We start from the raw sequence: 15,572 nt of genomic DNA, 5'->3' as shown, positions 1-15,572 counted from the left end.
GTGTACGACGTGTGTGTGTGTGTGTGTTGTGGTGTGTCCGTGTGTGGTGTGCGTGCGTGCGAGGCATACGTGCGTCGTGCGTGCGTGTCGTGCATGCCGTGCGTGCATGGACGTGTGTGGCGGTACCTTCAGTGGGCGATTTTGTTGGGTTTAAAAGTGAAATGTGCGATATATAGGCCTTGATAGGTTGTAACTTGCGCAGAGTATGTGTAGGTGTCTGCGCAGAGTTGTGTAGGTGTTCGCAGAAGTTGTGGTGGGTGTTGCGCAAAAAGTTGTGTGGGCTTGGTAGGTGGCTGTGTTAGGTGGTAGGGTAAGCGTGGCGTAGGTGATTGTAGGTATTGCGCAGGAGTTGCGTAAGAGGGTGCGTAGAGTTACGTAGTTGTTGCGTGGGTGATTGGATGTGCTGCTAAGTTTGTATTGTGATTGATAGGTTCCGTAGTAGTGCGTAGGTATGGCGTAGGCTTTGAGTCAGTGTAGCGTAAGTGTAGGGCGTAGGTGTAGCATAGATATAGCGTAGGTGTTACAAGTTGTGTAGATTTGGCCACGACTACGACACACACACACACACACACACACACACACACACACACACACACATGCACACACACACACATACACTAACACGCACACACTAAATAATTCATATCTACTTACAGTAAGAGGAGCTGCTGTCTGTACTTGTCCAGCCTGGTCACCTTTCCTGAACTGGGCTTGTTCTTGGGGTGAGAATACCTCTGCTGTGAGCGTACACTTATTTCTTGCACCAAGTACATGTGTGAGTAGCCTAATGTGTTCACATATGTCCGTTCACATGAATAACTCACTAACACATTATTACGTACGTAGTTTAGATCATGTTTTGTACGGGCCACTCGTTGCAATGGCGATCGTCCGTAAGATATTATGTAACCTGCGTAGATTTACTACTTAGATTAGATTTTCTTTAAAATTTTGACCAAATTTCTAGACAAGTAGTTGTAACGCCGCCTAAAACAGATAATGGTACCGAGTCACTTGTCTATAATCGTGCTTTACCCGTCACAGAAATACTCACGCCGAGGTTACTGGAAGCGATTGGTCTGCTTGATCTCGCCAAGCTAAATACGACTGTGCACATTCACGAATGCTAATAGTCAGGGCAAGGTCATGACATCATCCACTGTTGCGTCTAAACCACTGGAACTCGGCCATCAATTCCTTCTAATCGCCAAAGGTCAGTGAAAACCCATTACTAATGCACATTATTTCTTGCATGCTATATCATCTGATTTCTATATTTTGTATCTGCGCAAGTTAGCTTCACTCTACTACAACATCTGTGTAGAAGAACCACTAATTATGAATTGAGACAAATACTGACTTTCGTTCCTAATATTTTGCTAATGGATTTCTTTGACATTTTTATCTTACAGGAAATATGACTAGTGGCGATTGAGAAGATGTAAAGAACTTGAAAGCAGACGCCTCTGCTTGTAATAATATGAAGAAAATTAAACGAGATAACGAACTACGTTTATTCTCATCCGTGGTCATTTTAGAAATAAAGTGCTGAATATGGCCCTGCAATAGAATAAATTTAATGAGTGATGGAATAATTTTTGGATTTGACCTCATCGTATGCTCTCCTTTGTTTATAGCTGTTCCTTGCGCATAGGGCTGGGTTGGATTACTGAAATGTGGTAGCCGCACGCTACAGCTGCCAAATTGGATTGTTATTAAAGTACTAATTTCTAATAAATTATACCATAGATTATACCTTATAGATGATATATATGTGAGCAGCACCATTAATCTTTTGCTTCTATGTTTTAAATAACTTTTTATCTCATTGTATGCTCTGTGAATAAATATAAATTTATATGTGAATATCAGATATGCATCTAACATTACTCTGTGTCTATTTTTCGACATTTGTAATCTGTGCGAAATATGCCAGTTTTTCAGTGATTTCCTTACAACGACCTCACATTGAATCGGACCACTAATAAAATGATTTTATACAGAGACTTGGTGTGTTTTCAAGAAGGGTTAGGGCTAAAGAAATCTTTTGTTTGTATAGTAGATAAGCGTTTTTTTAAGTTAAGTAAAATCATTACGGAATAATACTCAGAAATATAATAAACAAATTACTATTTATTATTTTATTTGCCTGGCATTGCCGGGGTTATTCTCCAACCAAACATAATCGCTAATAAATCCGTTTCTCTTTCTCTTATAATGAAAAATATCTTTGGATTCTTTTTCCTTTTTTTCTGAACGTGTAAAGTTGAGCCAAACGCGAGTCTTCTCATTCTTCTTCTTCTTCTTCTTCTTCTTCTTCTTCTTCTTCTTCTTCTTCTTCTTCTTCTTCTTCTTCTGATTTTGCTTGTTCCTCTGCTTCCCGCTAAAAGCGTCTCGCAAGTCGCTACTCGGTAGATGGCGCTATCATAAATCTAGTATGTCCGCGCCCATGACGAAACTGATGAACAAGGGCAGAGACGATAGATCATAGAGCACTGATAATATACTAACAGAGTCATGGATGCGCACAATCGAAAGGGATCTCCCACTGTGTCTGCGGAAGATATTGACGATGAAGAAGATCCCGTTGAGACAATGATGAAGAAAACAGGATGTATGGAATTGCACTACGCGGTTCAGGTGGGCTCAGTGCCTAGAAAGTAGAATTGAAAATTGTTGATTGTTGTGCCGCGTTCACACCCGCACGCCGCAGCACTCCAGTGGCAGTAGGCCTGGGCACAATGATTGTAATTAAACACAATTTCTATTTACTACCAACGTCTTAATATTTATGTTACTCTCTATCCAATAATATTTCTGCATAATGCTGTTCAAGCCTCAGTTAAGGCTCCAGTGAATCAATTGCTCCTCTGCAACACTCAGTCTCACCACACGCATACGACCTGGTCACAAACTCGCAGCAATCTACCTTCTTTGAGTTTGTGCACAGTGACATGCGTGTGGTTACATTGTGGGTTGCAGATGAGCATCTGAATGGCATTTAGGGTAAAATTTTGCTATAGGGGGAAGAGAGTAGAGTACCATTCAGGGGCGTGTACAGGATTTGTACCAGGGGGGTCTAACCGTAACCCAAACTTGCGAGCACGCGAAGAGGGGGTCTGGGGGGCCCTCCCCCAAATTTTTTTTGAAATTAGACTTCCTTAGATGCATTTTCTGCGCGAGCAGGGGGGGGATTCCGGACCCCCTGGACTCCCCCCCCCCTGTACATGCCTCTGCTATTAAGCCTGGTACTGTGGTAGTAAATAAAATTCGTTTTTATTTACCGTAATTTTAATATAGAAATTTCCAAATTGCATGTGGGCATGGCCATGGTACAATGCATTGTGACTGTTACTGTTATGCACTCGAACAATGCATGCAGTTAATTATGATATTTATTCTGAATTGCTTTATTTGAAATTACCTATGTCAGTACACACGAAAATTTGGGCATAGCGTGACATATGCAACGTTCATCACAGAAAATAGTGTGACAATGTGTAGGAGGTAAGAAGGTAGAGGAAGCGAGAAATACGTCTCATCTTCTGTACCGTCTTACACTCTAATTAACCTTTTTCTGCTTCCTCTAGATTCCGTGTATTCTTCTCCTTGCCTGCTTTCTTCTCCTCCATCTTCTCAATCCTTTCAGCTTTGTCATCTAATCTTCCTGAGTTCTCTACTTTCCCCTTTTAGTTCTTCCACCTCCACTTCCCCTTTCTTTACCTTTCCCTATCTGTTACATCTACCTTATGCCCCATCAACCTCCTCCATCCTGTGCCCCTCCTCCACCTCCTTTATCATGTGCCCTTCCTCTACCTCCTCTATCTTGTGTCCCTCCTCTACTTCCTTTATCCTGTGCCCCTCCCTCCCTCTCACCCTCCCCTGTCACCCTCTCCAACTCTCACATTCACCTTGCCTACCTTGGTTCAGCTGCCCTCCACTACTCACCATCCTCTACCTTTTACCCCTCTCCCTCTAGTCTGTGATTGTGGGATAATTTTTCCAGTGCAATTGTAATGATTTAACTCTTATTTTTGGTGAAATTCAAGGTTTTTGGTCATTAGGCAGTCCTGTCTAACATTACACATACAATAATGTAATAATAGTTATCCATTTTTGTACTTCTTATAAATGTAATATTTATGTTATTGTAACAATTATGGTTATGTTAAATACACTACATAAATGTACGTGTACATTTAATTGATCACAATCTTGTAATCATAGACATATTCTTTTAATTTAACTGGATTGTAAAAATTGATAATTGAAACAGTTTATTGTTGATCATTTACAGTTGTAAAGAACAGTAATTACATACTATAATTCATATAGCTAAATTGGGATTCTCACATTTTTAAACAGGACTGTATGATAGAACATCGGGATTGGAGAAAATGCCAAGACAAGGTTGCTGAATTCAAGAACTGCATATCGAATTACCACAAACGGATGTCTGCTGATTAAATACGTTCATCTTGTCAGCATGTACGATGAATTGAGCAGATTTGTGTCAGCTCAAAGGTGATACTGGACCAGTCCAGCTTAGTGGAAGACCATGACTGTAGTTTTATTGCGATATATGCGATTGCTACATAACTACCCAATGTTGAGTAATCTGAGAATAATCGGTAGGATGTCAATACCTCTGTGGATGCACGGGTTTGATCAAGTTGCCACAGGAATCTGAACATGAGCAATTAAAACGATACATATTTTTTATTCATATTAACCGTAAAGAATGAATCGTAGGCTGGACCACGACTTAGTAAACACCACGGTGAACGTGATGTAGAAACAAAATTTGTATACCAAACTCAAATGGTAAACGTGATTGAGGTAACGGTAAACATGAGAGAACGGTATATTCAAACAGTAAACATGATTGCGTAAAAAGGAAATACACAAGGAAGTGTATTTACAGGAATTGTAAATACATCTGTAGTTTGATAAACTTTTTTGATGTAAGAACTAAACACGACACGACAGATCTCACTTAGCAGCACCATGCTGTACATGATTCATCACATTAATGTTTACGTGAAACGGAAATTCTTGTAAGTAGAGATAAATGACAAAGTTGTAAGATAATCTTTCTAACAGACTTGTGTTGATTACCTGTGTGCTCCATGTTTCACTAACACTTATTGTGATAAACTAGTACAAACTCTAAAGTTGTAGTGAAAATGCAACTTTGTCATACTTTGGGCATATAAACTGAAAAATAAACATTTTCTTACTAATTAATTACATGCATCTATGTTATAAATATTCTAGGTGTGCAGCTAATAGCTAACCATTTCTGGTTACATATCAACCCGTCTCTTAATAGCTCTAGGTCAGGTTAGTGCAAACAGTAAATAAATAACGGACACCACCCAGTGCAAACAAACCATTAACTACATCAATAACACTCGGGTGCAAACTCAATAGTGTAGAAGACGTTTAGATGCACAAAACATTAGGTTGGAAACAAATAGTCATCAATTGATGATGATGTGATGTACAAAAAAGAACAGCATAGGTGAAACCGTGAATGGACCATCAGAGCACGAAACAACAGTTACGCACATTCACTATTAGTCACTGCATCTACTGCATGGCAAGTTACAATTAGTCAGAAATGGATACACATAAGTGCACTAAAACCTCCAGGTTATCCCTTACACTTTGCACTCCAACCAACCCATTGAGAGACACAGTTCTTGCTCAAGGCAACACACACGAACACAGCACCATGTTCTGTAATGTAGTATTTGCATTGACTTATAAACTGACTTAAGAAGTTACTGAGATGATCTGCTCGGACCATAGATTAGGCAAGGTTACAACAGGGCTATTGAAACTCGTCCGCACGACTCTCGGAAAAATGGCCAAAGTAACCTCCCTTTACAGAAAATTCTGCCATAAATAATGCACAGTATCAATATTATGGTGTATTAATATGGGTACAACGTTGAGCTACTTAAAAAGTATTGTGAACTCCTGCCACATTTAACAAGGTTGTTGTCAGCTTTGTACTTGTAACGTATCGAGTATGTCATGCTGATATAAAGTGCCACACTATAGTTTTGTGAAATGATAAATACCACTGCACGGGGTTCTCCCAAGCGCTTTAATTCCTGTTGGGTTTGACATGCCTTCAATGCTAAAGCTAATTTGTGTCTTGCCTTAATTGCCTAATCGAACTGCCTTAATTTCCAGCTGTTTACTTTTGGCAGTCCCAACACTGTTATGGTGTTTTCACAGCTTGTACAAAACAAGTTGCCGCGGAGCGATCAGCGCTATCTAACGTCTACGCGGTGACCTCTGTGGTGGGGTGCGTGGGATTCTATAACCCTGTTAGTCCAAAATGTGTTCACATACTCACGCCGAAACATGGAATGCACAGGGATGTATTCATGGAACCTTCTCAAAGGAATGTTCGTTGGCGACGTTATTGAAAGTAGCACGAGGAATGCGCGCGTACATTTAAGTGTCTTCAGATTAAAGATGGAAGCTCCCAGTCATACGTAGCTTGCAACAACTATTTGTGCAAGACAGAATGGTAAGCAGCTCATCTTCGATTTAACCTACGCAGCTTGTCAGGCTGCAATAGAGAGCTGCCACCTGGTAAACCAATTAACGCAAGGCAAAACTACACAGTACCATCAACACCATGCCACTTAGGCTAGTAGCACTATGGCAGTGGCATAGGTTACATTGTAACATACTGACAGTCACAGAATGACATAGAATATTATCTGATTTAAGGAGCATAACCTTCTTATAACCAATTTAGCTTTGAAAATTTCACCTGCCTGATCATCACTGATAGCCTCATACATCCAGGCATGTATAGATTCTACTAGCAAACCGGCAGTCAAATTCTTTCTACGAGACAGTCAAACAAATCCATGTTTACCCCTCCTCTTGGGGTCAAAAGGTTATCTGACACTTACTCTTCGCATAGTCAGCAGAAAGCTAGATTTCATGGCTCCTTTCGATAATGCCATAAAAAATGCTAGGTCACCGCTGAAAACAAAAAAGTTTTTCATCGCTGCCGTCAGACCATGCTCCTCAGAAAATGCTCTAAAATCTGCCCTGGGCCTATTGTACCTTTGACTGTGACCTCCAATTTCGACAGTGATAGCTTTTCCTACCAACTGATGCTATACACCAAACATATCACGAGCCTTAGGTCGAGCCGATTTTAGAAATTTTGTGCCGCAAATTCGGCATTTCCTCCCTATACCTTAAGCTAAGGGAGTAAATCGTTCCCTTCTTTTACACCTCTTGACCTTTGACCTTTGACCCCCAGCTTCGACATCCCAACTCGTTTTCGGATTACCCCCCCACGTCCCGAATATCGTGACCGTACGTCAGGCGGTTAAGATTTGTGCCCAACTGTTGACGGACGGACGCTCGGACGGACGCACGGACGGACGCTCGGACGGACGGACGATCATGCGATTCTACAAGCTGCATCTGACTATGTCAGATGAGCTAAATACATCTGTATCAGCACTAGCTGAGGGGCAATGTACGACATGCTCTCTCAGCAAGAGAACACGCTTTAAACTGTTGTAACCACAAGCAAAAAACAACCACAATTTACATGCTTTTACAACTACATGACATGCTAATAATGAATGCACAATATAATATTTGCTTTGCTGATTATGTTATATTAATTACTATCTAACAGCATGTTCTGTTCTTCATTAAAGTTTATATACCTCTTTTTGAATCATAAACCACAGAGCTACACAATCCTCTCACTGCATGCTGGGCCAATATTGTATTCCATATTAGGCCAAATTAAAAATGTTTTTATTCCTGCACAGATTTCAAGTGGCACTGCTGGTGCTGCTGGTGCTGCTGGCACTTGTTGACCTCGTTAAACTTTTTACCTCTGCTTGGGCCTCCGCAACAGACTCGCTACCACTAGTGAAACCATCTTCCTCAATGTTGTAATCTTCCTTCGTCAGAGCCTCTTCCTCGCAGCGAGTGGATTCCACAATTTCTCCAGTCTCATCAGCACTAACGACACTGATGTGTTGTGGCTCTTCCTGACTCTTGGCCTTGATGTAGTCTTCAGAGATGCCAGCACTACGTAGTGCATCCTCGAACCTTTTCTCGATGGCTTTCTTTGCATTGAGCTAGAATAATGCCGAAAGAACGAGAGGTAACTATTTCGAATTTATAACAATTAATGAGTAGAGGGGACAACTTTATCTTTGGGTATTTACACTTATTTATAAGTAATCTAAAACACACATCTGGTGTGCAGTTTGTACTAGCCCTTCTACTACTACATTCAGCGTACAGATGCCTTAATCTTTCATGGGGTATTTATACCATCACGTTTCTACTAATGACAGAATTTAGTTGGCATCATTTTAACACAGTTTCACAAGGCTCTTTCCTCAGATTATCTTTATTAATCTTATTTAGTGCCACTGAAGGAGTTACTTAGAAAGCCCCCACAAACCTGGGCCTGCTGATCCATGAGTAGGGGACGGCTTTCTACCCTTTCCAACATCTCTTGCAAGCTCTTCTTGTACTCGGCTAACTGTGTAGCTTCCGATTCCCTACAAAATCAACCCAGTGATCAAAGCAAAACAAACTTAAAATGGCCACAGCCACAATTTCATGTTAGGCAAAAAGCAAACTTGAAACTCAGCTATGTGCGTCAAATTGGCTGATTAAAAGTAAAAGAAATTCACATCTGGTCTATTTTGTTATTGTGCAACTACATTTAATCACGTGTGTCAGACAGCTAATGATCATGATTCAATTACCATTACTCCACAACACACGACAGAAGCTATACACATTGAAGCAGATATTTGCTACACGAAAATGGCATGGTGAATTATTTTGAGTTCTTATAAAACCAAGAGAAAACTCATTTTGACATTACTTATTTTTCTTGACTTTCTCAGTAAACAGAGTCTCCAAGTCACCACTGCTCTCTGCCTCGAGCTTCTCATACAAATGCCTCCTGAGGTGTTCGTGTTTTTTGCGTTGTCGAGATTGCCTCCCTTTCATACTTTCTTCATTTTTCTTTTCTTCTTCTTTTTGCAACCTGTGTGTCCAAATAAATTATGTGAATAATCGTTTCATCGCCTGTATATTACCGTCGTATAAACAACAATATGAAAAAGAGGCATATTGCACTTGAATATTAATGTCATGAATAACACATGTACATGCACCAGCAAAATTAATTGTTGTAGCATGCTCTTATTGTTCTAGCATTAATAATTCGCTACACGTGATGAATTGCTACCTGTCAAAACGATAGTATTATACATAAATGCTACTGTACCTGGCGAGTGCCTGCTGCCGGCTAGCAGCTGATGTAATGCGGGTGGGAATGCAACCAACTGAAGCGGACCGATATTTCAAAGAACTAGGAGGTCGTTTCTCTCTACTTCCAGTATAAGGCCACCTAGACTCTTTCAATTTCTTTTCGTCATTCACAATGTCGTTAGCAATCACATCAACGTTTGACTTTATATTTGCCGTTCGCAGATTGAAAGGGTTGCACTGTGTATACTGGGGCGAACCTAACAAGCTATTCTGCCTCTGCAACTGGTTATGTATTGCTTGGAAGTCTGGCACATCATGAACTCCGGGTGTAAAGGAGGGTGTCACACCATCAAAAGCACCAGACTTTCTGCTTTTTGTTTCAGTACGCTCTCTCATCCGTCTCTGGTGTGCTTCCATACGTGGTGGCAACTTCGACGATGTAAGCATTTCTAGTGAGCGCATGTGAATTTTTATTTTCCTGTAGAATTCTTGCTCTTCTAGTTTTCTATGGACTTCCCTGCTATAAACAGCCTTTGGTGGATTTGTAGCTTTAAAGGAAGGGCTGACAGATCTTGATTCCTTTCTACTTCTAGCATTCACTGCCAATTGAGACTGAACCCGCCTTTTCTTTTCCTCTTCTCGCCATACAAAGGAAAATGGTCTCTGATCTAACAGCAGTGTTCGTTTGTTGTTTTCACGCATATCCTTCCGACGTACCTCCTCCTCAGCCATGATTACATTGTAGAGAGGAAGATACACATGTGCTGGTGGTGGCTTTGCTCGGAAAACTTTCCGACATTCAGCTTCTTCAGCCATCTGTTTCTCTAGCTTTTGTTTCTCTATTTGAAGCTGTGCTTTTGATTTAGTCTTTGGCTTCTGCTCTGCTCTAATAGTCATTTTGAAAGGTTGTGGCACTGTGATGCCATGGTGCCACCCATTATTACCTATTTTCGTAGGAGATGGGGACCTACACATACTTGAACTTCTTAATGGCAACTCTTTTGAGGCATCAATGCCCACAGAATAATCATCCCACACTTTCGTCAGTTCACTCTCCTCCCATGCATATTTACTTTCATACGGTCTTGTGTCATTATTGTTCCACGTATTGGTGTGAAGAGTAGAATCTGTCGGTTTATTTTGAAGTGTATCACTTCTTTCATCTGAAGTCAAGTTTCTCCAATCCATGGACATATATCCTGTCGCACGACTTCTTCCAGATGTTTTTGGATGAACAGGTATTTTTAATAGCGACTCTATATTGTCTTGATGTTTTTTCAAATTACTTTTGCTCAGTCGTGACACATCATTTGAAAGAAATGACTCATACTTGTGTGATGGTATTACATTATTAGTATTTATATTATCATGTACATCATTAAACTTCATGTCAAATTCATGTTCTACATTTGAATTGTCGGGTTGATGCTTTCTATTATACTGATTTTCTAGTTTTTTGAGAGCCTTTTTGTGTTCACGCTTAACCTTGTCAATAGATTCGCACAGTCTTGATACGTCTGCGACATTGACAGATGACGGGTCCATGTTTTTTAGCTTCTCAAAAGATTTCAGCCCCAGACAGCTAGCGCCGTCTGAACTGTGCTCACAATAGTAGTCCGACTTCGTATTTGCATTTTCTGACTCGGTGCTGGCAGGCCTATGTTCTTGTTCCGCATACATAACATTATAATCACGATAGCCCTCCTGCTTGTTACTAGTTGTATTGCGACCACGAATACGATTATTTGAAACAAAGCTGTTGCAATCTTTTCCAGTCCCGAAAACAGACGATACATGCGACTTCGTAGACGTCTTCTTAGAGTATTTCCTTGTTTTATTGCTTCCGTTTGGAATACCGTAACCTACCACAATTTCACTTACTAAATTCTGGCATGCTGGCGATGCAGGTTTTAGACACGAGTTAATAAAAACCGATGTTTTATGATCTAACCCTGTTGCCATCGCAAATATTTTGGTTGGATACGCCGGTACAGGACCGCACTATATCATCCTCTGTGCAGCAGTTTGTTATAAATATATTAAATTGTGTGTCGATTATGACGAAATGAAATTATTTAAAGGGCTACTACAACATATGGAAACCCCATATGATAAGGCATTCGTTAAAAATGTTGTATAATTTTTTTAAGCAGAAACATCGACGCTAATGCAAAAACTACCACTCTAGACTGAGTCTTTGTCCCTGCTCTTTATATAACATTGCGAAGTGTAGCGAGAAAAAGAACCAGTCTAAACCCGTGGAGGATAAGCTTTGGATGATGGATCAAACTCCACGACAGATGGCGCTCTCGCTCATGGGCTCAATCATGGTATCTTGAGTGAGCGAAGGGGAACTGCATGCAGTTTGGCTTTGGATAAGCATAAATCGGGTGTTGCTATCCCACGGGCGTGGAGGGAGGTCACGTGATAACGTTGACGATGACGTTCAAAACGTTAACCCTAAAGGTAACCCTCACTCCAACACCGCCAACACTAACACGCACACTAAATATGTATGTGTCGCCGCGCTATATATATAATATAGGCATTGTGATTGTGATCCACAAAAATTAAATGGTTTATTTCGCGGTCGGTGAATTCCCGAATCAGTGACGAACAGCGTGTTGCTATTTTCCCGTGTTGTTATTTTCGCGATCGGGGACGCGTTTAACTAAAATCGCGAAAATTAAACCACCGTGAAATATACAGCGTATACAGTAACTAAAAGCGAAATGATAAATTAAATAATAATGATAAACTCATCCTGTTTTGGCATGAATAAGAGGGACACAGAATCTTATCGCAGCTTCGCGAAAAAGACGACGGCAGCGACGTCTCGCTCTCCGTGCTGGACACTCCAACGTATGTGCAGCAGTCGCGGCTGCGCACGGAGATCATGCAGAGGCTGCGAGCCAGCGCGTCATCCGGCGACAGCTCGGCGTCGAGCGCGGCAATGCGACGCGATAGGACAGCGTCTTGGAGTCGCCGGCGACTGGTCACCTCGACGACACGAGCCCGGTGCACCGCGTAAGCTGTGCTAAGATCTGCACAGATAAGATAAGCAGGAGCTGGTCATCGCGATTGTCAGCAAACTCGGCCGCTTCCGTCTCCGCGATGACGTTGGCTGCGACACGACGCACGTCGTCTGCGGTCGCGAGCGCCGCACGCTGAACGCGCTCGTGGCGATCGCGCGCGGATGCTGGGTCGTCTCCGTCGCGTGGGTGCTCGAGTCGCTCGAGTCCGGCGCATGGCTCGCCGAGACACCCTACAAGTGCGTCGCGTGGTTCCCGGCCGCCCGGCTTGCGTGCGCCGAGTGGGAAGCGGCCGCCGGTGGCGACTCCTACCGGCAGGCGGTGTTTGCGCAGTGTAGCCGCGTACACATTGGCAACACGGACGCTCCAGAAGAGAAGATGGTCACCCTGCTACAGCAGTGCAGGGCGGAGGTGACCTCGTGCTATCGCAAGGCCGACGTCTGTGTTAGCGGGCGGACGAGCAATGTTATGCAATTTTAATAAATTTTTATTGAAACCAGAATAATTAATATTACAATCTTTTTCATTCACAAATGCCCAGCCCACACACTGACATTCAGGAAAGTGTATCATTTAGCCCCATGCCATTATTCTGCCAACCTGGAGCCAGTTGACCCAAATGTCGGGCCAAGGTGCAAAGCCGGGGGTCAGGCCGATATTGGCAATGTCGGGCTAATATTATCAACCAATATCGGGCCAATATTATTGGTGCCAAGATTAACCGATATTGGGCCAATATTGGCCTGGTGCATTATATATGCTATATATTGCTATATAATATATGCTATATATTGCTATATAATATATGATATATGTATGCCTATATAATGTATGCAAGACATATGCTATATTTACCTTAGACCGAATAATTCTGTCCCTGCATGATAACGTTTTATCTATCATCTAATCTTTCATCTATCGATTCATATATATATATATATATATATATATATATATAGTATAGCCTAGTAAGTAGTACTACTAGTACTACCGGTACCGTAGTAGTAGTATATTGACGTTATTCACACAGCCTGGTTGGCAATATAATAATTAATATGCTATATTAATTATTAAATATAGTAATTAGTATTATATGTAGGCCTATGCATGCTATATGCTATACCTATATGCTATATTTTGCCTATATGCCTTATAAAACTATATATATATATATATATATATATAAATATCTTTTTTTTTTTCAAAATGTTTTTTTTTTTCCCCCCCATCACTTTTTTTTTTCCAAAATTTTTTCCGCCAAAAATGGGTTTTTCCCCAATTCCCATTCTTTGGTTTGTTTTCATACGAATGGTAACATAAGAATTATTATTGGTAGAATAGCTCCGACTAGCTAGCACGTGACTCGTGACGTCACGTAAAAATTATTTTTTCGTGTATTTCTCGTTCCCTTAGCTCCATACATGTATTATATACATACCATATTTATATACATCTTAAGTATGGATCAAAGTTTTTTTTCATGCTAATTTGAATAATAGAATAAGTCGCGTTTTCTTATTATTCATTTGAAATGTTGTGGGCACAGACGGCAGATTCAGCTTTCAGAGTGGTTGAAGATGGGCTCTGGCGTCACTGTCATGTTAAGCGCGGATAGCAATGCTCTATCCAGATTATATTATACAATCAGTTTGAGGTGGAGCATAGAGGTTGTATAATATACTAGAGGCGACACGCACATCGCGCTCGCACACTAAGCGCTGTGATCGCATGAGCATGAGTCCAGCCCATTCCTGATAAGGGAAAAACTCGCGAAAGTTACCCGGATGAACCGGTAAACATTAGCCTGATAATGATTTGGATGATAATGTGCATTTCATGAAACAATAGCCCTCATAATGGAAAGATAATTACTACTATTATGTTATTTAAGACTTGATGTGCTCCTGATTACATTCTAAATCTTCCCATACAGGCTCATTGTTATTATGTTGTTGGTATACTGGTAGCTAGTACAAGTAAGCTAAATAGTATACTATATCGCTGTGTGTTGACAAATTCGGAGGTAATTTGCAACATTTTATGAAGTATTGGTTTTCAAAAAAAAGTAAGCAATAGAATAAAAGAATTCAATTCACTCTTCATTTATAGTGATGGAATTTAAAAATGCTATGACGCAATTAAGCGAAAATAATGATTTGAAGTTGGATGCGCTACTTTAGAAGACTGTGGGCAGTTTAAAGTGACAACTCGTATACGGTACTTTTGTAGAGCAGCGCAGCCCCCCCCCCCCCCGGCATGCATCCAAACTATCGATTCGCCAGGGTGGAAAGCATAAACACTACAACACGGTAATAACTTATTAGTCCTCCGCATCGGTGATTCATACGCGAAGCTAGCGACTTCGGCCTGATTCTTCAACCGTGCAGTCCAGCTTCTCCGAGCTCCGGCTTCCTACACCTATCCCCTTCTATACGCCTTGCTTTCCACCTTCCGCCATCACCTTGCCGAGCTTCGCGAACCTACGTTTACGGTACGACTTGTATTCATTTTACGTGTCACGCGATGCGACGGTTACAACGTGTAGACATCTGTTTAGTATCGTGAAGTGCTGTTTTAACTGAGCAGTGCTAGTCATGTGTACGTATATTCTGTGTGTAATAGAATTGCAGCGGTGCTTTATAATTCTCTGTTCGTGTTATACATCGACGGTGACCAGAGGCTGCCATCTAGAGGGACACTCTCTCACATGGCTAAAAAGACCGAGAACCTGGGGAGGCGGACGCACAGACCGTCCTCACACGTTCCTTATTTCCCCAGCAGTGATTGTTGTAGCCCGTAGCTAAAAAGGGGTTGTTCCAAAGGGAGTTTGGTGGGAGTTTTGGGGTCCTTTTCGGTGGGGGTCCTTTCTACGCCCACAAAATACCGACCATCCCGTCCACAAAACGGCACACGACGTAGCACTCACATCACACACACCACCAGCATGGACACACAGGTGGGCATGCACGCGCACGCGCACACACACACACACACACTAAGCAACACACACTTGCCACACGCACACCAACACGCACAACGCACACCACAGCAAAACACACCACAGATCATCCTGTACAAACGACATAAATGAATTCTAGTCAATAATTATTGTATACTATCAATCTTCTCATGAGATATTAATTAATCCTCAGATTATTTTGTATAACATGTGTTGGGTAATCACAAGGATGGGGGAATGTAGCCTATAGGCTATTTTAGATCGGCAATAGAGTACCGAAGTGA

At 41.4% G+C, this 15,572-nt stretch overlaps 2 protein-coding genes across 3 annotated transcripts; one reads left to right on the top strand and one right to left on the bottom strand.

Moving 5' to 3' along the window:
- The first annotated feature begins 2,445 nt into the window (after nt 1–2,445).
- Nucleotides 2,446–4,660, top strand: LOC106811096 (cytochrome c oxidase assembly factor 4 homolog, mitochondrial-like). 2 transcript variants are annotated; one of them, XM_014814626.1, is made up of 2 exons: nt 2,446–2,640; nt 4,366–4,660. In XM_014814626.1, the coding sequence occupies exons 1-2, from the start codon at nt 2,518–2,520 to the stop codon at nt 4,465–4,467; spliced, it is 225 nt and encodes a 74-aa protein (XP_014670112.1). In that variant the 5' UTR covers nt 2,446–2,517; the 3' UTR covers nt 4,468–4,660. The 2 variants fall into 2 exon arrangements, 1 of the variants encoding a protein (XP_014670112.1); XR_001394099.1 differs by having other exon boundaries at nt 2,528–2,614; nt 4,366–4,453.
- A 2,772-nt stretch (nt 4,661–7,432) lies between these two features.
- LOC106811093 (protein FAM161B-like) lies at nt 7,433–11,280 on the bottom strand. Its single transcript, XM_014814624.1, has 4 exons — nt 9,314–11,280; nt 8,906–9,070; nt 8,474–8,573; nt 7,433–8,141 (listed from the first exon to the last, which is right to left on the bottom strand). Exons 1-4 carry the CDS (start codon nt 11,257–11,259, stop codon nt 7,830–7,832), a joined length of 2,523 nt encoding a protein of 840 aa, XP_014670110.1. The 5' UTR covers nt 11,260–11,280; the 3' UTR covers nt 7,433–7,829.
- Nucleotides 11,281–15,572: the final 4,292 nt, after the last annotated feature.

The sequence above is a fragment of the Priapulus caudatus genome, unplaced genomic scaffold (genome assembly GCF_000485595.1).
Source record: "Priapulus caudatus unplaced genomic scaffold, Priapulus_caudatus-5.0.1 Scaffold503, whole genome shotgun sequence".
In the NCBI taxonomy this organism is placed as follows: Eukaryota; Metazoa; Priapulida; class Priapulimorpha; order Priapulimorphida; family Priapulidae; genus Priapulus; species Priapulus caudatus.
The sequence above is the reverse complement of the archived record's forward strand: the minus strand, read 5'-3'. Positions and strand labels throughout refer to the sequence as shown.